The sequence below is a fragment of the Aspergillus niger genome (assembly GCF_000002855.4).
Source record: "Aspergillus niger supercontig An07".
NCBI classification, from domain to species: Eukaryota; Fungi; Ascomycota; class Eurotiomycetes; order Eurotiales; family Aspergillaceae; genus Aspergillus; species Aspergillus niger.
The window spans coordinates 1,689,689-1,710,626 of record NT_166523.1 but is presented as its reverse complement, the minus strand read 5'-3'; the positions used below and the strand labels follow the sequence as shown (position 1 = coordinate 1,710,626).

At 53.8% G+C, this 20,938-nt stretch overlaps 7 protein-coding genes across 7 annotated transcripts; 3 read left to right on the top strand and 4 right to left on the bottom strand.

Annotated features, from left to right (window-relative positions):
• Nucleotides 1–598: 598 nt before the first annotated feature.
• An07g07820 (uncharacterized protein) lies at nt 599–3,544 on the bottom strand (the record flags this gene model as incomplete). The annotated part of the gene is made up of 6 exons (XM_059748608.1): nt 599–658; nt 760–854; nt 936–2,340; nt 2,404–3,173; nt 3,248–3,391; nt 3,487–3,544. 6 exons carry the CDS (start codon nt 3,542–3,544, stop codon nt 599–601), a joined length of 2,532 nt encoding a protein of 843 aa, XP_059601022.1.
• A 1,907-nt stretch (nt 3,545–5,451) lies between these two features.
• An07g07810 (uncharacterized protein) lies at nt 5,452–9,842 on the top strand (the record flags this gene model as incomplete). Its single annotated transcript, XM_003188685.2, has 3 exons — nt 5,452–5,605; nt 5,777–5,892; nt 6,141–9,842. 3 exons carry the CDS (start codon nt 5,452–5,454, stop codon nt 9,840–9,842), a joined length of 3,972 nt encoding a protein of 1,323 aa, XP_003188733.2.
• Nucleotides 9,843–10,219: 377 nt separating this feature from the next.
• Nucleotides 10,220–12,671, bottom strand: An07g07800 (uncharacterized protein; the record flags this gene model as incomplete). Its single annotated transcript, XM_001391818.3, has 7 exons — nt 10,220–10,261; nt 10,337–10,390; nt 10,602–10,662; nt 10,870–11,588; nt 11,645–11,874; nt 11,933–12,520; nt 12,581–12,671. The coding sequence occupies 7 exons, from the start codon at nt 12,669–12,671 to the stop codon at nt 10,220–10,222; spliced, it is 1,785 nt and encodes a 594-aa protein (XP_001391855.3).
• A 551-nt stretch (nt 12,672–13,222) lies between these two features.
• An07g07790 (uncharacterized protein) lies at nt 13,223–15,438 on the top strand (the record flags this gene model as incomplete). Its single annotated transcript, XM_059748607.1, has 4 exons — nt 13,223–13,667; nt 13,722–14,982; nt 15,049–15,172; nt 15,232–15,438. 4 exons carry the CDS (start codon nt 13,223–13,225, stop codon nt 15,436–15,438), a joined length of 2,037 nt encoding a protein of 678 aa, XP_059601021.1.
• A 514-nt stretch (nt 15,439–15,952) lies between these two features.
• Nucleotides 15,953–16,544, bottom strand: An07g07780 (uncharacterized protein; the record flags this gene model as incomplete). Its single annotated transcript, XM_001391816.3, has 4 exons — nt 15,953–15,992; nt 16,066–16,131; nt 16,221–16,286; nt 16,408–16,544. 4 exons carry the CDS (start codon nt 16,542–16,544, stop codon nt 15,953–15,955), a joined length of 309 nt encoding a protein of 102 aa, XP_001391853.1.
• Nucleotides 16,545–18,268: 1,724 nt separating this feature from the next.
• On the bottom strand, nt 18,269–19,366 carry An07g07770 (uncharacterized protein; the record flags this gene model as incomplete). Its single annotated transcript, XM_059748606.1, has 4 exons — nt 18,269–18,365; nt 18,596–18,656; nt 18,728–18,779; nt 18,926–19,366. The coding sequence occupies 4 exons, from the start codon at nt 19,364–19,366 to the stop codon at nt 18,269–18,271; spliced, it is 651 nt and encodes a 216-aa protein (XP_059601020.1).
• A 270-nt stretch (nt 19,367–19,636) lies between these two features.
• Nucleotides 19,637–20,687, top strand: An07g07760 (uncharacterized protein; the record flags this gene model as incomplete). Its single annotated transcript, XM_001391814.3, has 5 exons — nt 19,637–19,697; nt 19,782–20,088; nt 20,166–20,407; nt 20,463–20,533; nt 20,586–20,687. 5 exons carry the CDS (start codon nt 19,637–19,639, stop codon nt 20,685–20,687), a joined length of 783 nt encoding a protein of 260 aa, XP_001391851.1.
• Nucleotides 20,688–20,938: the final 251 nt, after the last annotated feature.

Sequence of the window (20,938 nt, the reverse complement as noted above, 5' to 3'; positions counted from 1 at the left end):
GAATAGGAATAAAAGAAAGAATAGAATAACAATAAACCAAGGAGAGTAAATGGGGTTGAACGCGCTCAATCAAGCCATTATCGTGTGGATTGTAGGAAGTAGAAAAAGCGAGGAGCAAACGGCGGTGATCAGTGACGCGGCCCGCCGATCCCCGTCGCTTATACTGAATAGAGCTTATACTGATAAAGAATTCACATCCAACATTCACATCAATATTACATCCTACATAGTAGACAGACAGACAGACAGACACATAGATAGATAGACTCGTTCACATATGAAAACATTCAAGCGGGGTATATCACATAAAACGCCAACCTGGCTGCGGTAAAAAGCAATACATCACACATAAGCAAATCGATCAATCAATCAATCCTCCATTAATTACTGCGAGTTCCGCTGCAATCCAGGAACTGACACCTCGTCGTCCATCGCGACCGGACTCGCCGATCGATGCTCCTCTGCGTCCACGTATACCGGCTCTGTCTCCGGGTCCATGGTCACCCCCTGGATTAGCAGCCCTTGGCGATCTTGCTCCAGATCCGTAAAGCTGTCCTGTGTCTCCGTCTCTGCCTCTGACGGAGCTACCTCCCCTGTATTAGGCGATCCGGTCATCAGTGCTGGAGGACGCTGGTTCATCAGCCGCGCCTCCTTGAGACTGATCGTACGTTGTTTGTTCGTTGTCTCCACTGGCAGGGCCATGTCCCGCTCAATCGTCGCCTTCATCAACGCCGCCATCCAGAGTCGACCCTCTTGTACGTTGTCCACTTGGAAGTAATGGATCGCCGGCTTGGTAAACTGAACTGTCCGTGATGTCCCTGACTTTGGCGGCACTAGCTTGAAGAAGAACGGTCCTTCACCAGCTCCCTTGGTTGCCCGGAGGGCCTCTGCTGCAGCCTTGTCGGATGAAGCTCCATCCGCCTGGCTCATTTGACTGGCCGGAGTCGGCGATGCGGTCGAGCCCGTGATGGTGGCATGGAGGGCCACAATGGGGTCATTGTCTGCGCGCAACACTCGATGAGCTGTAATATCAATCAAACCACGCTCCTCTGTGTCCTGTTCCGAGTAGTAGTACGACAGACGCCGGCCCCGCAGGACAAACAGCCGGGGTTTCCACGTCGTCATTAGATTGGAAGACCGCTTCTTCATCCACCCGAAATAATCGCATCCCACCATCTGCTCTTGTGGCGATTTCTTTTCCAGCCCGCGGGTATACGCGCTGGTGTCTTTCTTGGACTTGACCCCCGCCTTGACGGATGGCCGGGATCGAGGCCACAGCCCGCCCTCGGCGGTCTTATTTGATCCGTCCGTGCTGTGTCGCTCCGAGCTCTTGGATGTTGAAGGGGTGGTCGACCCGGTCCGCGCCGACGGATCATTGTCCCGAACGGGGGAGGCCGGCGGCGGCGTCGACGTATCAATTCCCTTCGGCGCCACGTCAGACGAAGCACGGATTCCCATGGCACGCCGGAACTTCGGTCCCGCACCCTTGAGTTGAGACAAGGGTACACCAGACGAGCGCGAGGAATCACTGTCGGACTTTCCAAACAGAGGACCGAACAAGCCTAACGCACCGCTGGGCCGATCCTCTACTGCGGAAGCGGGCGCTGACTGCTGTCCTCGGCGGTCAACGATGCGGGTGCTCAGGCTACGGAGGCGGCCCTTGGGCACCGGACTGGTGTGGGATTTGGCTGGAGGATTCATCTGCTTGACAGACTCCCGAATAGAGTCCATGCTGCCAATGCGCGAATGGCGCTTACCAACGCGGAGCTGGTCATTCGTCAAGTTCGATGACCGCGAGTCCGCACTGCCTGCAGCAGATTGGCGTTTCTGTAGGCGCCGGTTCTTGCGCATGTCCCCCTCAGGCCCAGAGAAGTAGCCCCGGTCCAATTCGTCGGTCACGGAGACAGCTGGATCAGACCCGTTTGAGTTTGAGGGGCGGTGACTCAGCTGGGAAAAGAAACCCATGTCCTGAGGGTGAGACGTGCCGGCTGCAGTTCCAGGGCGAGGAGGCAGCCGCTGAGCGCCGGTGGCCAAAGTCCAACCGCGATCAAACGAACTGCGCTTGTTGATGCCTGGCGAACCTTCAAGGGCACCCGAGTACCGGTTCGTCGTGTCGATGGATGAGTGGCGTCGGGAGTGGTTGATCTCGCGGATGGAAGCGGCGGACGGTCGGCGAGAATGGTTCACATAGTTGGGTGTCTGCGGCGTGATGGGCGAGCTGGTGTTGCTCTGCATACTACTGCTGACCAGGCGGGGGTGCTGGGTGCCGCTCGACCCTCGCAGCGTCGGGATCCTGGGCAGGAGCGGGCCCGTATGGCTGGCGCGACTGAGTGTTCGTTCCTCTGGCGGAGCGGGAACAGCAGCTACCGAACCGCGAGGGTGGTGTTGAGACGAGGGGTTGACGCCCTTGATTTCGTCCTGGAATGCTCGAATCTTGTGCCAGGTCTTCAAACGCCTCCCCATGACGCCAAAATCAAACTCCTTCATGAAGATAAAGTCCTGGTTCATGTCCAGTAACACATCGCCGGTGATCTCCTGATCCTCGAAGATGCCACAGTGCTTGTCCTCGACACCCCATTGCCGCAACTGCTTGGCGGTTTCTGCAGGCGTCCACTGCCGGACCTGCTCTTCACGCGGCTGGTTCTCTTCTTCCTCATCGGTTTCGTGCCCATTGATGTACGACATCCGGTGCTCGAAGTGGCTGCTGTACTCGCTGGCCGAGTCGTTCATGTGCTTGGATTCCTGACCGGCCACACTATGGCGCGGCGTGCTCAGGTCGGTGATGTGCTCGTCGATAACGCTAAGCGTCTCGTTCATGACCGGGCTGTCTTGGCCATTGGCATGGTGGCCGTCCATGGTCTGCCGAATTGACTGTTGAATATCGATGCTCATAGTGGAGGTTGGTAGCGGAGAGGAACTGGAGCGGTTCTGCTGTTTCGGAGAAAAAGCTGGGGCGACGGGGCCCCCTTGCAACTCTGGAGCCCGCAGGTCCGAGGCACTGGTATGGCGAGAAACATGCGGGGTGGATTCGCCGCTCTGGGGAAATGAGAGGGAGTCTGTGGTTTCCAACTGGCTCGATTCGGAATCCGTCCCGACCTCTGAGGCCAATGTGGTCGTGCCATCGGCATCTAGCCGCTGTCTGGTGGGAATCCTCGGGGCAGTAGTGGTGTAAACTGGAGCAGAAACGGAAGTCCCCAGTCAGTCAAATGCGGTCTTTGCAGATTATAAGCGCTCTCAAGTTTCATACCTCCTGGGAAAAGACCAGTTGAGCCCGTACTCAAATCCTTGCCTAGATACCACCCATCTCCAAACCCATCATCCAGCTCCACGAGCTCAATTTTCTCTCCGCGGCGCAGGGTGAGCTCATCAGGGCCGCGCGCATCGAAATCATCTGACACAATGGTTAGCAAACCAACCCAATTGAAGATAGACAGGGCGGGGGTCGCACACAGCGACCGAGGTAGGAAGCAAGAAATTGCTACTTACGAACGACGAGAAGAAGGTCGCCAGGCGTTACCCCACGAGGAGGTGTTGTGAGAGCCATTGTGTATCCTCAGGCTGTATCGAGAGTCGCGAGAAATTGGAAGCGAGGATGTGACGGAAGGGGGGAATGACGAAAGGGAGGCCGGTTAAAGCGCCGAAGTGGGGGGAAGCAACCCAGAGAGCGACAACACAGATGGGAGGGGAGGAATTGCGCCGGACATGGGGCAAGCCGCCCTCCCGGGTAATTTAAAAAAGCAGATTTGGGGAAGGAAAAGAAGGGGAGGCGATCCAAGTTCAGAGAATGGAGGTTGGTGAGAGGAATGTGACTAGACGAAGTTAAAGATTGACGGGGTAAGGGTGGAAAGGAATCTGGCTCGCGGCGAAGCGAAGATGGAGAAGGTAAAGAGGGAAGAACAGATGATGGGTCCGGGTTTAGCTAATCGATGGAAGTGGAAGGAGGAGAAGTAGATAACTAGTGGGTGGATAGAGGTGGATAGGTGGATAGTAGGAGGAGGAGGTTTATGTTGAACAAAGCTTCCGTCGACGAGGGTCGAAGGGTTAAATGGAGATGGCCAGAGCTTCTTCGGTGAGGGTTGATGCAGTGCCGCGAAGCAGGCTTTGGCAGGGCGATTCGCGGTCTGACGTGTAGAAGACGACGAAGAAGTCCGAGGGAAGGGAGACGAGAGCACAGAAGAGTAAGTAGGCGAGGATGGACAACCGCAGCAGGTGAAGCCGATAATAAGACAGCGACGATCCCCGCCGGTCTGAACTGCAACCCGCAAAGCAAATCAGATCACGGCCGCAGACGTGCAGGCGCTAACAAGGGCGGCTAGTTTTGAGGTGGATCAGTTTTTGGGAAGGTTGTTGATGTGTCTGAGAGACGGAGAAAGAGAGGAAAAGAGACAGGATAGAGATGAAATGAAGTAAGAAGAGAAGGGGGAAAAAAGAGTTGCAGAGTATGAGTTGAAGGGAAAAGGGAGAGAGAGAGAAAAGTCTCGATGCAAAGCAAACCATGGAAGCGGGGGATACGGACAACCAAATAAATATCAAATCGTTACCGGTTTGGGCAGAACCAGAACCAGAACCAGAACATTATTATACCTACTACTGCTTTTCAAATTCATGAGCAGCATCATCCTTCTTCCATCCCCATCAGGCACAACAACATTTTCACTGGCACTCACCACAGACCAAGAAGTATGAAACAGACTATGAGTGGCATGTGCTGACTTGTTCGCTGTCTTGACTGGAGCCAACGGATTCATTCCGACAACTGGCAGCCCCTTCATCCGGAGAGAAAGTGAGGCCATTGCCCGGTCAGGTTGAGTTTCGCCTTATTGACAGGCTACTTGCCAGCTACTCCTACTTTCTATGGTCTACACTATGGAGTCTTGGGTTTTTGCTAGGTACTCTTCTTACTTCTTGCTCCAACAACTAACTAGTAGTGATCCGTACTGTATACTACACAGTATGGAGCAGTTGGGAGAAGATGGGTCCCAAGGGCAGCAATTCTCTCTCACTCTCACTCCTTCTCTCTCTCTCACACACACACACTCTCTCTCTCCCCTTCTTGATTCATCTACTGACTTACTAATTAATTAGTTACTAAGAAAAAGAAAAGACAAGACACTACCCACCGAGCGAACATGTTTTAGTTCTCATGGCCTCCCCTGCAGGATCGACATTCCAATGCTCGGATCAGTCACGCATCCGGATGGCCAACGAGTCGATGCATCGCATTCAGCGCCAGTCCATTGCCTATTTATAAACAAACAGGCAGACAGGTCGATCGCAGGAATTCCATCTTCTCGGGGTCTGATGTATTTCTCTACTACATCTTTGTACGACTTCCCTTTACTACTAGTACGATAGACTAGTCGATACACTCTCCACTTGATTCGGATCAGGAATGACTCTTCTCTTCCAGTTCCATACGTCAATCCATGATTCGATGGCATGCTGGCCTGCATGGCTGCTGCTGCCCTAAAACCAGAGACCAGATCACGCTCCTACTATCCCCAAAAACCTTGCTCAATCACACACTCACAGTCCCTCTTGCCCTCGGCATTCACCCATTCATTCATGCCCATATTCATGCTCATACGTGCTCATGCCTGCATCTGTAAGCCAAGCTGGATTCCAGGATCTTCCCCCATCGCATCATCAACCATGCACTGGGATAACCTTGCTTGTGGGATTGTCATTCGTCCCCAGTACTTTGTGTCGCGGTTGCTTCCCATCGCTGCCCATCAATCTGTATACTTCTCATCAGCATAGTTATATGTAAATCTAGTTCGACTTGAGATAAGTAGGCATTTCTTCTCCTCACCCCTCCACGCAGCTCAAAGTACACGGGTAGATCATGTTGCCGTACTTTTGTCCCAACTAAAGTCCAATGCAGCCATTGCAGTAAGTACGGTAGAATTTTATCTTATTCACTGGTTTGTATACATCTATCATCTATATCTCAACTGTACATCCGCATACTTTCTCTCCCCGAGGCATCCTACCCTCCCCGACCCAGCGGCATCTCTTCCCAATTCAAGTGGAATTCCTTTCGAGTCGATGCTGGCTGGCGCGCCTCATCGGAGAAGAGGAGGTTCTTCGATACGCTTCGTTTGCATTATCAGCGCCAGGACACTTCCATTCTTTTTTAGCTTTTCTTCTCTCAACAAGACCTCCACCCCACAAATTACCTTTCCATCCTGCCTTTTCCCCCGGAAAATGTCAGGATGATTCCGCCCGGTAATCGCCGCGGCGATCCCGCAAATCTTGGCTTCAAGTCAAGCAATTCAACTGCCCATCTATTTCTAGGAGGCGTGCAACGATCCTGGATGCGTGGTGGTGCAGCTGCCACCGCTTCTCAACCTCCCCATTTCTCTTCCACCACCTCGACATCTCCTTCCCCTACTTCTACGACCGATACTGCTGCTGCTGCTGCTGCTGCGACTGCTGCAACGGAGGGTACGGCTTCTACGGCAGCGTCGGCTGCTTCGGGGGCCCCAGCTGGGAGTCCACCGCAGACGCGTCGGCGGGAAACGCCTCCTCGTGAGCCGCCCGTCGGCCTCACTACTACTACGGCCACCTCCACCTCCACCTCCACCGCCGCCTCATCGTCGCCCTCCTCCTCCACCATTACCTCCGCCGCCGCCGCGAACCCTTCTCCTCTTCCTCCCCTCGGTCCGATGGCTCAACCTGATCCTCTTCAGGCCAATTCCGGGTCAGATGGGAGGAATGAGAAGGAAGCTCAGCCAAATCGCGGTGCCCCAATCCTACCCCCGCTTCGCAGTATCACCACCGCATTCTCCTCATCGACTCCATTATCATCAGGGACGCCGACACCAGCGACTGCTATCCCCCCACGCGCTTTTCAGCCCACCGCGCTTCCGTCACCCGATCCCACCCTTCCACGTTCGCATGCCAGCCCGGTCAGTGCCATTGATCGGCATGGAGGACCGGTTGGCCTTGGTTCTTCCCTAGCAACTCTGCCTTCCCCTCCAACGCGAGACACCCCACCAGTGTCTATTAATCGGCCACATGAACCACAGACCAGAGGACTACCGACACCTGCAACAGTAGCCAATACCGTCATCCTTCCGGAGCCAGTTCAAGGGGCCACCGTAATTCCCAGAGATCAGTCGCAAACAGCTGGCAATGCCGAACCACGATCACAACTGCCGGGACCTGGCGATCCTTCGGCGCACCCTCAAGCGGCCTCCTGGATAGGCATACCAGCATCGCCGGTGCCTCAGGGATTTCAGCAACCACTTGTTGTACGACCGGTCCCTATGTTGCCAATAGACCGGACGCTGTGCAAACAGTGGCTGGAGAAGCTGGACACTTTTGCGGCTGAAGCGACTCGCAACAAGATAATCTCCGAGGTCATTGAGTCTCCGCGGGTTCGCCTGCTGCAGAGCGCCCTACTGGACAATGACCCCGTCTACCTGGCTCTGCACCAGATGTATTGCATGGCATCCTATGCTCCCTCGGAATTGCGCACATTGCCAGGCTTCGGTCCGGAGCAGGAGAGAGGGTTTGCCGTAGTCAAGCAGCTCCTGGTGGATAACCGTCGGCTCTCCGGAGATTTCCTGCTGTTCTGTGTGAATTTCCCGGAACCAATGCAACAGCTGCTTGCTCTTCCTTGGTGGCGGGATGCTTTAGAGCAGGTCATGAACTCCTTGGTCCTCCTCTCTCAAAGGTGGGACAGCTTTGAGCAAGCCACGCGCAGGCGTGGCCTACCCCCACTGATCGAGGAAATCATCATGACTTTCGACATCCGATCACATGTCACGCAATACAACATCTTCCTGGCACTGTATCGACGACTTCCTCTGCAGAATGGGGAGCACAAGCTCTTTGAGATCTTCAATCGAGACGCCAAATACACAGATGAGCGTTTGGACTCTCCCAAGCCAGTGTCGGCAATGCGCGCCAAAAAGGAGAGGGACATCATTCTCTCCATGTATCACAAAGAACTCACATCCACGCCCCGGGCGACCACTGCAAACCAGCCTCACATTCACTCGCAACCGGTGGGGTCCCCCCAAGGCGCACCCCCTCACTTCCCTCAGCATCCAGCATCAAGTGTGCCCGGATATGAGCCGAGGGTGAGCTCTCACGTCTCGATTCCCGGAACCGGACCTGTTCCTGCCCCAATTGCATATCCCTCGCAGACATACAACCCGCATTCTCCGCGTACGGTTCAGATGCCTCATCACCATCCGTTATATCACCACCATAATCCTCCTCCGATGAGTTACCCACCACAGGTGGTGCCTTCGCAAACGCAGACTATTCACCCAAGCCCGGTAAATACTCGTCCGCAAGGCTCGGTCCACCCACAGACATTGTTACTTCCCTCACAAACAACGTCGCCACACCCCGCCAGCGTACCGACAGGAGTAGTCCCCTCAACAACGGCTACTCCTGGTCTGTCCCCTCTTTCGCATACCCCTGCTTCCGCTCCTACTCTCGCTTCGCCTGCTACTCCAGCTTCGGCTTTAGGTCCGGCCCCTGTACAACGACGACGTGGCCGTCCCTCACGGTCCGCGCCGGCGAATAACCAGACCCCGACGCAGTACAGGCTGATGCCACAGGCAAGCATGTCAAACCAGGGGGCTCCTCTTCCTTCTCCCACGTCAATGATCACTCCGCTTTTGCCTCCGCCAGGTTCACTTCCGCCGCCAAACCCACGACCTCATTCGCTGCGGGACGGGTTGCATCAAGCCCATATGCGTGGTCCTGTCAATCGACTCATCACTCAGACTCCTGCCGGCCCGCAAGAGACCCCGCTTTATCAATACTTTGAGTCCTTCGCCGCCCAGCCAACCCCGCTGGGTCAGGGCCAGTGGGACTGCCGCTTCGACTGGACGTTCAGTTTGACCAAGTCGGACGTCGAACGACTTGCGAAGATTGAGCAACATGGTGGTAAATTGCAAACGACCCGGTTCATTACAAACGGCCAGCAAATCTTTCGTTTGCGATGTATTCGAATCAACCCGTCAACAAAGACTATAGACGACCACACCTGGTGCACCACCGAGACATGCTGGCCCAGCGTGGTTTACATCTTTGTCAACGAGGTGGAGCTTTTCGCCCGGCGTCGCCAACACAACGGCAAAGATATACCCCTCGAAATCACGGAGCAACTGCATGAGGGTCCCAATACCGTCTCCATGCACTTCCTTCGCAGCCCGGCCGAGATGAGAGATCAGCTATATGCCGCGGGCGTCGAGATTCTCAATGTCTCTGACCTGGTGTCGGCCTTGGACGCGGCGCAGATCCTTCCCGCCTCGGAGTCTCTGCAGCAGATCCAAAAGCGGCTCACATCCAACCCCGACGATGAAGTCAGCATCGTGAGTGAGGACTTGGTCATTGATCTCGTCGACCCCTTCACTGCTCGTGTCTTCAACCGGCCTGTTCGCGGTCGCTTGTGCACCCACCAGGAGTGCTTCGATCATGAGACCTACATCACCACCCGTGCTTTGAAGTCGGGGCGACGTACCCTCCGAGAAGACTGGAAATGCCCTATTTGCAAACAAGATGCGCGCCCTCAGATGCTAGTGATTGATGGGTTTCTCTGCAATATTCGCGAAGAGCTATCCCATACGAACCAGCTAGAGAATGCGCGCTCAATCCGCGTCAAAAGGGATGGATCGTGGACATTGAAGTCAGACACCGTTTCATCCACAGGACAGACCTCCGGGAGTGCCACCGCTCCTACGTCTGTACCCCCGAAGCGCAAATCCAGTGATTCAGTGGCGTCTATATCTCCTGCGTCGCAAAGGCCCAAATGCGAGCGCACGACATCCGACAATCTCATCCGAGTTTCCGAGCCAAAGGTGATCGCGTTGGATTAGCGTGCGCCTGCATGCTTGTCTCCCTGAGGACCAAAAACAAAATTGCTTCTTGCCAAATTGATACCAGCATCGTTTCTTTCTTCCTACTTCTTCTTCTCATGGTTCTTTGGCCATTCTCCTAGCCTTTTAGCACCACTGTTGTTTTTCCTTTCTCCACAACGCTATTTCCTGGCGTTGAGTCCTATATGAGATACCCATTTTTCGTTTGCACGAATTGTACCTAGATAGTTTCCGGTCTTCGTCTTCTAAGCTTCTGTGCTTGGCTTTTCTGATTCTTTCAACAAGTTGTCATACCATGGGAGGTTTGATCTGGGGCGTTGTACCTAGAGGCGGGGACCCGGTGTGTTGTTGTTCGATTTACGTTCTTTCTGTGCATACTACTTCAAAAGCAATTCGAAATGATGCTGGTTATCAATGACCTTGTTCAAATTTTTAGGTAGTAACAAACATTGTAGATGATATGAGGGTTTTAGTCTAGAGGTGTTGAGTCTTACCTCCTTCCGGTACGACCGAGTAGTACATATATATAGCTTACCAGTAGTACCGTACTAAGTACTAGTATCAACTTCTACCAACTTAATCGACTCAGTGGTATGAGAATATTTATCTAAAGGCCTGCATTGCTCCATGCCCCAGTTACACTGATAGTAAGAAATATCACAGAAAGATATATTGTACTACTAGTAGTATTTATGATTGTGTTAGAAAAGCGACTCCACCGCTCGCAGCACCACCGTGACAGTAGAATCAACAACATACTCTAACACTGGCTTGACTGCTACCTGCTATCGAACCACACATGAATACACGATCTATACTACTAGTAGCATATGTAGTACCGAAAGGTAGACAGTGAAAGTAGCATATGTATAATCATTAAATTAATAGTCATATTTATAATCGATCTATCAACATCTCGTCACAAGACATCACATCACATCGCACAATCATCACAATAACAGTCGAGATCATGCCAGCCAGCATAGAAATGAGAGGAATGTATAATATAAGAAGAACACCCACTCACTTCCGGACTCGTCTAGCATGGCTTACCAAATTTTCTATGACGCCTTCAAACGCCTCCTTTTCACTGATGAGCCCGTCCAATCGTTTCAACCAGTACTCTAGTACGGAGCTTGCGCGTAAAGTTGCCGACTCGAGTTCCTGGACATGTCCGCGGAGTTCTTTGTCCGTTAGGCCGTCTAGAGCTGCGTCGGTGGTTGCGCACAGGCGGTGTACGGCCGGGAGATCCAATTCGGGTGGTGGGGAGGGTTCTCTTCGGCGAGAAGTTCGGGTTCGAGATTGTTGGTTGGGGCCTGGGCTGCCGGGGCCGCTTTGTGTGCTGTCGCGCTTGGCTGCTAGGCTTTGGGAGCGAGAGTGTGCGATTGGTGGGGTGGAGGAGCGACGTGTGTCGTCGAGGTTGACAGAGGGGAGGATGAGTTTCTTTTGCTTAGAGGCTGGGAGAATCTCGTCGAGGTCGACGGGCACGCCAAGTGAGACGAGGAAGAGTCGCCGGATGCGGGATTTCACCCAGTTTTGGGGCTGGAGTGGGGGAGGGGCTACGAGCTGAGACCAAAGGGAGAGGGAGCGCTCGGTGCTGAAGATGGCGGTGGGGTTGGGGATCGGGTCAAGGGGCTGCAGGCTGACGGTGTCTTTGGTGCTGGGGAAGAGGCGGTCGAGGGGGTCGGAGAGGGTGGTGTGAAGGTCTGCAAGGGAGGGAATGGCGTCAAGGTCGAGGAGGGGTGGCTGGAAACGGTTTAGCATTTCTTACGCTGTATACTGATATTTGAGGGTGTGCATACAACTGAAGGAGGTGTGGGAGGCTGCGGGGGCTGTATTTCTGCTGGTTCATCCTCGACAGCCTCCATAGGCTCTTGGAAGCCATCGTCGAAGTCGTCAAAGTCTCCAAAGTCGTCGTCTTCCTGCTCCTCGGCGAAATCGTCAAACTCGTCTGCACCGGCCGGGTCAACGGCTGCGGCGTCGTTTACTGACGATCCTCGGCGGGCGTGACTTCGATGGCTTGCAGGCGAATCTGAATTGGTCAATCGTCCCTGAAACTTATGTCGTAATTCAACCGAAATCCGGCTTACCTGGTGCATCGGGGACGGTCTCGGTGTGGTCTGGCTCCGGATCAATCGGCTTTGGCTGATGAGCAACAGGACCTTCTTCTGTGACATCGTCCTCGTTGGATTCCACGCGGGAGAGCAGCGTTTCGGGAACAGGTGTCTCGGCCGCACTGGCCTCGAAGGACCCCGGTATAGGGGACGGTTCGTCTGTATCTGAATCCGACGCCTTCTTCACCACATCGGGTACCGCATCTGCCTTTCTTTTCTCATACGCTGGGGTGCCGGGAATATCGCCATGACTGGGTTGGTCTAAGTCGACTTTCTCAACCACTGTCCGCGGAATTGATGTCGGAGTCACAGGCCGTTCGCCGCTCGCTGAAGCGCTTCGGCTGCGTGAACCCTCCGGGATAACTTCAATCTGGTCGGGAACGGCATCCTGGTCCCTTATTTCGTACGCAGCAGTCCCAGGCACCTCCCCATGCGAGGGTTCCTCGTCGACCTTCTCCACACGGGTTAAGGGGATAGGGGAAGCTCGGCCGGACGGCGGGTGGGATTCAGGGCGTTGGTGGCCCTCGCTGGCGTCTGAAAAATGTTCGTCGTCACTGTTCGTAGCTGTAGATGAGATGTTAATTCCGAAACATTGGATTCCCAGTGCTAGACTGTGCTGCTTACCGGAATCCTGAGCCCCCGGGTCTTCCAACTCGACGCTCTTCCTCGGGGGCTCCAAGTAGGGACTGGACGGACGGGAAATCCGTTCGGACATCAGGAGCAATCAATATTGGGAATTGTATATCATGCAGACAAGGACGCAGATGCTCGTGTAAGAGTCTGAGCCCGAAAAGCCAGGGGAGAATGGATATGAAACGGGGGGACGATGCTGTCCTTCTGATCGTCGGGTTCGATGTGAGTCTCGAACGTGGCCTGAGGCACCAAGAGGCTCAGGCGACATCATCCGAGGCACCAAGGCACCAAGGCAGTCTGCCATGATACGTACAGTAATGCCTGAGGCATAAAGCTAGCCGCCAGCCGCGACAAGCGCGGCCCAGCAAAGAAGATCAATCGACCTCCAATTCATAGTTCAAGACATCCACTGTCGATTGTCTCTGCCTGTGTTTGGACGAGCAAGGCGCGACTTTGACACTCAGCCCGAATTGACTTTCCTGTCTTCATAGGGCATCTTATCTCCGGGCGCAGTAAGTGTTGGTTCGCTCTCACCTTCAGCTCATCTCGAAACCCGTCCCGACTGACTGTTTTGTCTTTTTTTCCCACCTCCAGGGCAGCCCTGTTAATCCCCGTTGCTATCCACCCAACACCATGTCCAACCTCTTTTCTTTCGACTCGGCCCCTGGCGGCGCGAACAAGGGGGGTCTTTTTGGATCTGGTGCCACGAACACTGGCTCTAGCGCTGGCTCGGGCACACTCTTTGGAAACGTAGGTGCTCCGACGAGCGGCACTTCTTCGCCTTCTTTGTTCGGGGGCGCAGCTGGCAGTGGAACTGGAGCGGGTACTGGTACTTCGTCGCCTTTCAGTTTCGGAGCTCAGAGCAAGCCGGGGGCCACCAGTCAGACACCGTTGTTCGGCAACGCATCACAGACTCCCAACAAGTCGACCGAAGCTGGTAGCTCAGGGCAAACAGCTACGAGCGGACTCTTTGGCAATGCCGCAAAGCCTGCAGGGGGCCTCTTTGGCAACGCTACTTCTACGCCCGGTCAAACAGGAGGTTCTTTGTTCGGCAATGCCTCGTCCACAACGCCCGCCGGTCCTCCTCCGCAGGGCGCGACTGGCCAGACGCAGACGCTCTTTGGACAGGCAGCACAAAAGCCTGGCGGTCTCTTCGGAAACGTGAACTCGACCACCTCGACTACCTCGACCACCTCATCGGCTGCCCCGTCGTCTACTACCGCTACAGCCCCCGCCACCACTACCCCGTCGCTGTTCGGAAACGCCAACACAAACACCACAACCTCTACCTCCAACACTACGCAACAGCCATCAACTGGGGGTCTCTTCGGTGGGGCGAACACAGCGCAGAAACCTCTCTTTGGTACCAATCCGGCGCCTTCTACGGGAAATAGCCTGTTCGGAAACGCCAAACCGGCCGCACCAAGCACCAATGACAGCACTCCAAACACCCTCTTTGGAAAGGCACCGGGGGCACCGTCAACGACGACAACCCCGGCCACAGGAGGAGGAGCTGGTGCGCAGACATCTTCTCTCTTCAAAGCCCCAGCATCTGGAGCTGATGCCACCAAGCCAGTCTTCCCCTCTCTGGGCACTCCGTCCTCGACCCCTCAAACCTCTACGACGCCAGCTGCCTCGTCCGCTGCGCCACAGACTTCCTCTCTTTTCCCAGCCCTAGGTGGAGCGTCCTCGTCCGCGACTCCATCATCAACACCCGCTCCCTCTGGAGGCTTGTTTGGCGGTGCCCTCGGTGGCGCTAAGTCCACAGCAACCACCGCTCCCGCCACTACAGCTACCGCAGCTCCCGCGACACAACCTGCGGCAGCCACCGGCGGCCTGTTCGGTAAGCCCGCGGAGACCACCCCGTCCACACAGCCAGCCAGCACTGCTGCTGGAGCCTCTGCTACGACGGCTGGCGACAAGCCCACCCTGACCGCTACCTCTGGCGCCACCTCTTCAGCTACCACCGGTACAGCAGGCGCAACAGGCACAACCACCGCCACTGGCGGAATTGGCCTTGGTGCCTCGACTGCTGGACCGACTCCTCCGGCGCAGTCCCGCCTGAAGAACAAGACCATGGATGAGATCATCACCCGGTGGGCGACTGATCTGACCAAGTACCAGAAGGACTTCCGCGAGCAAGCCGAGAAGGTAGCAGAATGGGATCGGATGCTGGTTGAGAACGGCACCAAGGTGCAGAAACTGTACGGCAGCACGGTGGATGCTGAGCGCGCGACTCAAGAAGTCGAGCGTCAGCTGGCGTCTGTCGAGGGCCAGCAGGAAGAGCTCAGCTCCTGGCTCGACCGGTACGAGCGTGAAGTGGACGAGATGATTTCCAAGCAAGTCGGACCGGGTGAAACTCTGCAGGGACCTGACCAGGAGCGTGAACGGACGTATGTTATTCCCATCCAACAATTATCCTTTGATCTCTCGGTATGCTAACAGGATTACTAAAACAGATACAAAATGGCCGAGAAGCTCTCCGAGCGCCTGGACGAAATGGGCAAGGATCTGACAAGCATGATTGAGGAAGTCAACGGCGCGTCCTCGACTCTCAGCAAGACGAACAAGGCTGACGAGCCGGTACGTATCCCCTTCTCCCCAAGATCCTTAAAGCTTATGCTAATGTATACCATGAATAGATCTCGCAAATCGTCCGCATCCTCAACTCCCACCTCGCGCAACTGCAGGTCATCGACCAAGGCACCACGGAGCTCCAGGCCAAGGTCGACGCCGCACAGAAGGCCGGCCAGTCCCTCTCTTCGCGGTTCGGGTATGGTCTGGGTAGCTCTAGTGTGGGCGGTAGTGCCGCAGATGATTTCTATCGCTCTTACATGGGACGTCGCTAGAGGAGATGCAGGGAGTGTGGATTGGTTTTCTGTAAACAACGGTTACGGGATGGTTTTTCTTATTAACAAGGATTGGTTGTTAAGTCTTTTTTTTTCTACGTCTTATTCTTTTTACTGTTGTCGTTGTTGTTTCATGCTGCTGTTGCTGTTGCTGGAGTCTTGCAATGCAATGCAATCAATACAAATGAAATGAGATGAAACGGGAATAATGATAATCGCCATGAATGTGTGTCTGGTTGTGGATATTCCGGCTATGCTATGTAAAGTATTGTAGAGTGTAGAGAGGAGATTACATGTTTGCGTAGGTAGGTATGTAGGTAGACACAAAGATATGCACCCATGGAGATAGATATATAGAAGGATCTGATCTGTCTGGTTGATCGATTCGATTTCGCTCGGTATTCCGAAGATAGTAGAGTAGAGTTAATAGGCAGGTGTAGGTAGGTATGTAGGAATCATCACATCATCCATATGATAGGAAACACAAGTAGAGAAAGAGAAAGAGATGAGTTATCTAGTTCTGCTCGCCGCCCTGGTTCTTGGTGAACTCGTCACTATTCATATAATTGTTAGCCATCTACTCAAGCACAGCATTATATCTGGAAGAAGGGTAGCACGTCAACATACATGTGCTTATCCAGCTCATCAAGGTGCTTGCGCTGCTCGCTGAGCTTGGCCTTCAGGGCACGGAGCCTATACCAAATCACAGACCATATTAGCTTCTTTCCTTTTCTTACAGCAAACAAAGAACAGGTTGGGATAGGATAGATAGGTATACGCACTTCTCCATCTCCTTCTCGCGAACATACAAGTTCTCCTGGGCGGCTTCGCGCTTGGTGAACGAGTCACTGTTTCAATCAACTAGCGTTAGCCACTGGTGATGATGATGATGATGATGATGTCATATGCTTCCTCTACTGCATAGAACAGTAGGTATTGATGGAAGTATGTAGAAAGTATGAAACGTACGCATGCTGAGAACCGCCCGGCCGGGGAGCACCGGTATCGCCAGCACCCATTCTGGGAGCGAGAGCAGAGAAGGAACGAGTAGTGGTGGTGGTGAGGAGGCGGGTAGTAGAGGACTTGGTGATGGATTGGCGGAGCATGGTTATGGTTATGGTTATAGTTTTGCTTTTTGGGGGGAGGTGAAAGATGGATGGATAATAAGGTAGGTAGGTTATGGATGAAAGGTCAGGTGGTTGTCAGAATTCGTTTGGATGGATGGAAGGTTTCAATGAGGAGGTGATAGGTAAGACTGTCAGGTACTTAAGTGGAAGTAAGTCATTAATGCAACCGGGTTGGCAGGCTGGGATTACCTAAGGTGTCGAGACCGGCACGGATGACGTCGATGTTGGTTGCCGGGGTGGGATCATGGAGGGGATCATGTGATGTATGCAGAAGGGTGAGGTGAGTCAGCGGGTGGTCTGGTCAGGTGAGTGTCAAGTGACGGGATGGGATGGTAGCCTAATTTGGTATGATTTATGGGGGCGGTGTTGGGGATGTTGAGATGGAACTTGGAAGTTTACTTTGTGACTACGCATTAATGTTGAACCATCCCTGATATATTATTCCCTACTCCGCTATTGGCTGTCAAGTACTAGAAGTTGTGTGTTGATTTCATTTCTACTCTGCAGAGTATCTCGTCAGTGTCAAAGGACGTTAGCAAAGAAAGCATCTCAGTTGCAAATCCCTGAATGACGATGATGCGGATTATAGGATCGCCTCCTAATTAATAGTTCTGCGCCATCATTCCACAGTAATATTCCCCGAAGTTCCAGAAGGAATCCCTTGACCCAGTTCAATCAATTCATCAATCAATAATCACTAATTAGACTACTAGAAGTAGATAGAGAATATAGATAGATTGGTCCCGAGCGTCATCCGACGGTTAGCGACTTATCAAACCCCCTTCCAATGATGATCCGCTGCCAATCCATCTGGTTCGGCGACGGTCTGGGATCTCAGTGGTGGGCGGGACGATTGGCGGATGTGAAATAGGGATGACGCTGAAAGGGCCCACCGAACCACACAAACTAAGCCAGACCCGACAGGATGAGGAGGGAACAGTGAGAGTGAGTGAGTGAGAGGGAGGGAGGCGCAGAGAGAAAGAGATGGGCGTCAAGACTCAGGAATTCAGGAGACCAATCTTATTCCTGGGTTGGATAGATGAGTAGGAAAGGTTTAGGATGGGCTACTAAGTTAACGATCAACTAGTGATACCACTGTATGTAACAAGGGTCTTCTTCTTTTCCTATCTACGTTCTCAAGGTATGTCAATTGGATGGGGTGGCATCATAGAAGACAGCCATGATGTGCAAGTTTCTGGGATAGGCGCAGTCAGTGTACGTAGCTCACAGACAAGGCAGGCCAGAAGAATGACCGCCGGGATTCTTTCGGATTCTCTGCGTCTCTACCCCGTGAAAGCTGTCTCCTTCCTCCACCCCCCCGTCACAGAGGAGGAAACCCACTGGAGAGGGTCAATAATTCCTGTGATTTCTTGGTATTATTAGTAGCAATAATCGTCAGTCGTAGAATAGTCGGGCCCGGGATCGGGGAAAGATGATGTTGGTTGGTGAGTGTTTGTGGAAGCCCGACTCCATCGTGGGCTGGCCATATGGGTTAACTGACCTTAAGGAGGGGGAAAAGTTGAATTAGTAGTGAGAAAGTATGGGGAGGCACAACCTAGAAGCATTCATAGTATGATTATTGTTTAGGGAGAGAGAGAGAGAGAGAGTCAGGGAGAGAGGGAGAGAAGTAGTCTACTACTTACTAGAGATGATGATGCTGCTTGCCTTGAGGATTCCTGGCCAGTGACCGCCAACTCCGTCTGTCAGTCAGTCTCCTTTCTGGACGAATCCCACCCCCTTCCGGGCAGGCCATCAATTCCCAATTCCCAATTCCCAATTTCCCTCTTGTCAGTGTCTCCCCTCCTCCCTCCCCTTCTCTTCCTTCTCCTCCTTCTCTTTCTCTCTTCCCCTCTTTCCCGCCTAACTAACTTCCCTCTAACTACTGCCAATCCTGCAACTTTCTCTCTCCCATCCTCTCTCTCTCTCTCTTTCTCTTTCTCTCCTACTACTTTACTGCCACACCATCTCTTCCTCGGTCACTTCTGACTAACTCATCTTTCGTCCTTTCTCTCTCTTGGTCCGTACTTTACCCTTTTCCCTTTCCATCCACATCCACCACATCCACATCCACACTTCCCTTCCCCCCTCCCCCTGCTTAAGTCATACTCCCACCCCCCCATTCCTTAAATTAAAAAAGGAAAACAAAAAGACCAGGACTCGACCAGCCCAAATCTTTCCACCCCCAATTTTGTTCCTCCATTCAACTCTCCTTTCCTTCAATTCCCTTCTAACCTCTCTCTCTTTTTTACCTTGTCAGACTATAGAATACCTCTTTTCCTATCTGTTGCTCTATCTCAGGTATGCCTCTCTGTCTCTCCATTTTCCTTGCCGTGTCCTTTCCCCCCCTCTCTTCCGCGTACCAGACAAACCCAATGCCCATCCCCTCCTTCCTCGTCATCCGCCGCTTTCCCCTCCTTTTCTGGCCGCGATCCCGATCGCAAATTGGCGGGGTGTTGGCGGCTGGAGGCTCTGCATGTCCAGGACTTTATCCCGGACATGGCTACGCGCGCTGAATGGTCGAGTCTGGCTGGAGAGATTGAGAAGGTGTGAGGAGGGATCCTCCTCGTTCCCTTCCCCCCCTCCATAACCGCCCGTCTAGACTGCGCTCTGGGACGCAACGCAGGCAGGCAGTTCACGGCTAGCTGAGTGGAGGATCCGGCTGAATCACCACCCGCTATTACCAAGCCTTCCCCCCGATCGTCGCAATGCATCCTGGTCTTGGGGGAATTTGCAAGATGATTAGGGGTCATGATGGCTGGGAAAGACGATGTATATTTTCTTCTTTCTTCAACCGCCCTCATGATGCTGGGAGACCTGATACGTATGACGGGGATTTCCCGGTAAATCAGGGAAAGGAGGGGAGGCGTTATCGCTTCCGTGTTCCTTGCACCACTTGACTTCACAGCCTCACTTTTGCCCTGTGACTTGCCTGCCCCTCGCTTCTCTGCACTATCGATTCTGGTCTACTGTGGCGTCTTTTTCCCAGTCGCCCGCACTCTATATCCGGAAATCTATTTATTCGCGATCTTGCCCAACTAACATCTCTTCTCTCGTTCAGATAATCTTTCACAATGGGTCACGAAGATGCTGTCTACCTCGCCAAGCTCGCCGAGCAGGCTGAGCGCTACGAAGGTGCGTCATTCTCCTTCTTTCCGACCGCCTACTTCGCGGCTACGAGTCTCGCCTCATGCTAACATGGCCCCTCCTGTCACACAGAAATGGTCGAGAACATGAAGGTCGTTGCCTCCGCTGATGTAGAGCTCACCGTCGAGGAGCGGAATCTCCTGTCTGTCGCCTACAAGAACGTCATCGGTGCCCGTCGTGCGTCCTGGAGAATCGTCACTTCCATCGAACAAAAAGAAGAGTCCAAGGGCAACGAGTCCCAGGTCTCCCTCATCAAGGAGTACCGTCAGAAGATCGAGGCTGAGCTGGCCAAGATCTGCGATGATATCCTCGAGGTTCTCGACAAGCACCTGATCCCCTCGGCCCAGAGCGGCGAGTCCAAGGTCTTCTACCACAAGATGTGCGTTGCGACCCACGCGGTTCCCACTCTCGATGCGATCGCGATCCATGACTGACGTGTTTCTCCCCGTCTAATAGGAAGGGTGACTACCACCGTTACCTTGCCGAGTTCGCCGTCGGCGACCGTCGCAAGGGTGCCGCCGATGCTTCCCTTGAGGCCTACAAGGCCGCCACTGAGGTTGCCCAGACCGACCTTGCTCCCACCCACCCCATCCGTCTCGGTCTCGCCCTGAACTTCTCCGTCTTCTACTACGAGATCCTCAACTCCCCCGACCAGGCTTGCCACCTGGCCAAGCTCGCTTTCGACGATGCTATTGCTGGTATGTGTGGAAGCTAGTGTTGGACTGTCAAGCTGGAGGCTAACGGACATTGCAGAGCTCGACACCCTGAGCGAGGAGAGCTACAAGGACTCCACCCTGATCATGCAGCTCCTCAGAGACAACCTGGTAAGTTGCTGTGGTGGCACTCGTGGTTTTGGATCATGCTAACAGCCGGTAGACTCTGTGGACCTCGTCCGAGGCCGAGCCCGCCGCCGAGGCGAGCGCTCCTGCCGAGAAGAAGGAGGAGGCCCCCGCTGAGGGCGAGAAGCCCGCCGAGTAAATCAAATAAAGATGACGAAGGACTCGCGTCCGGACTTGGATAGGGTCGGCCGGCCGACAATCTGGATCTTAGACTCAGAAGGCCCGGGGTAGGAAGAGGATGATGAGACCATTGCGCGCTTTGGGGTTCGTTCTCTCTGGCGAGCCCGGAAGGGATGGGGCTTGGTTGGCCATTCACTGGCCGACAGGTCTTGAACTTTGAAGTCATGCTTTGGATCTCTCGTCGCCCTCTTTGTCCCTGTTGGCCTTTTG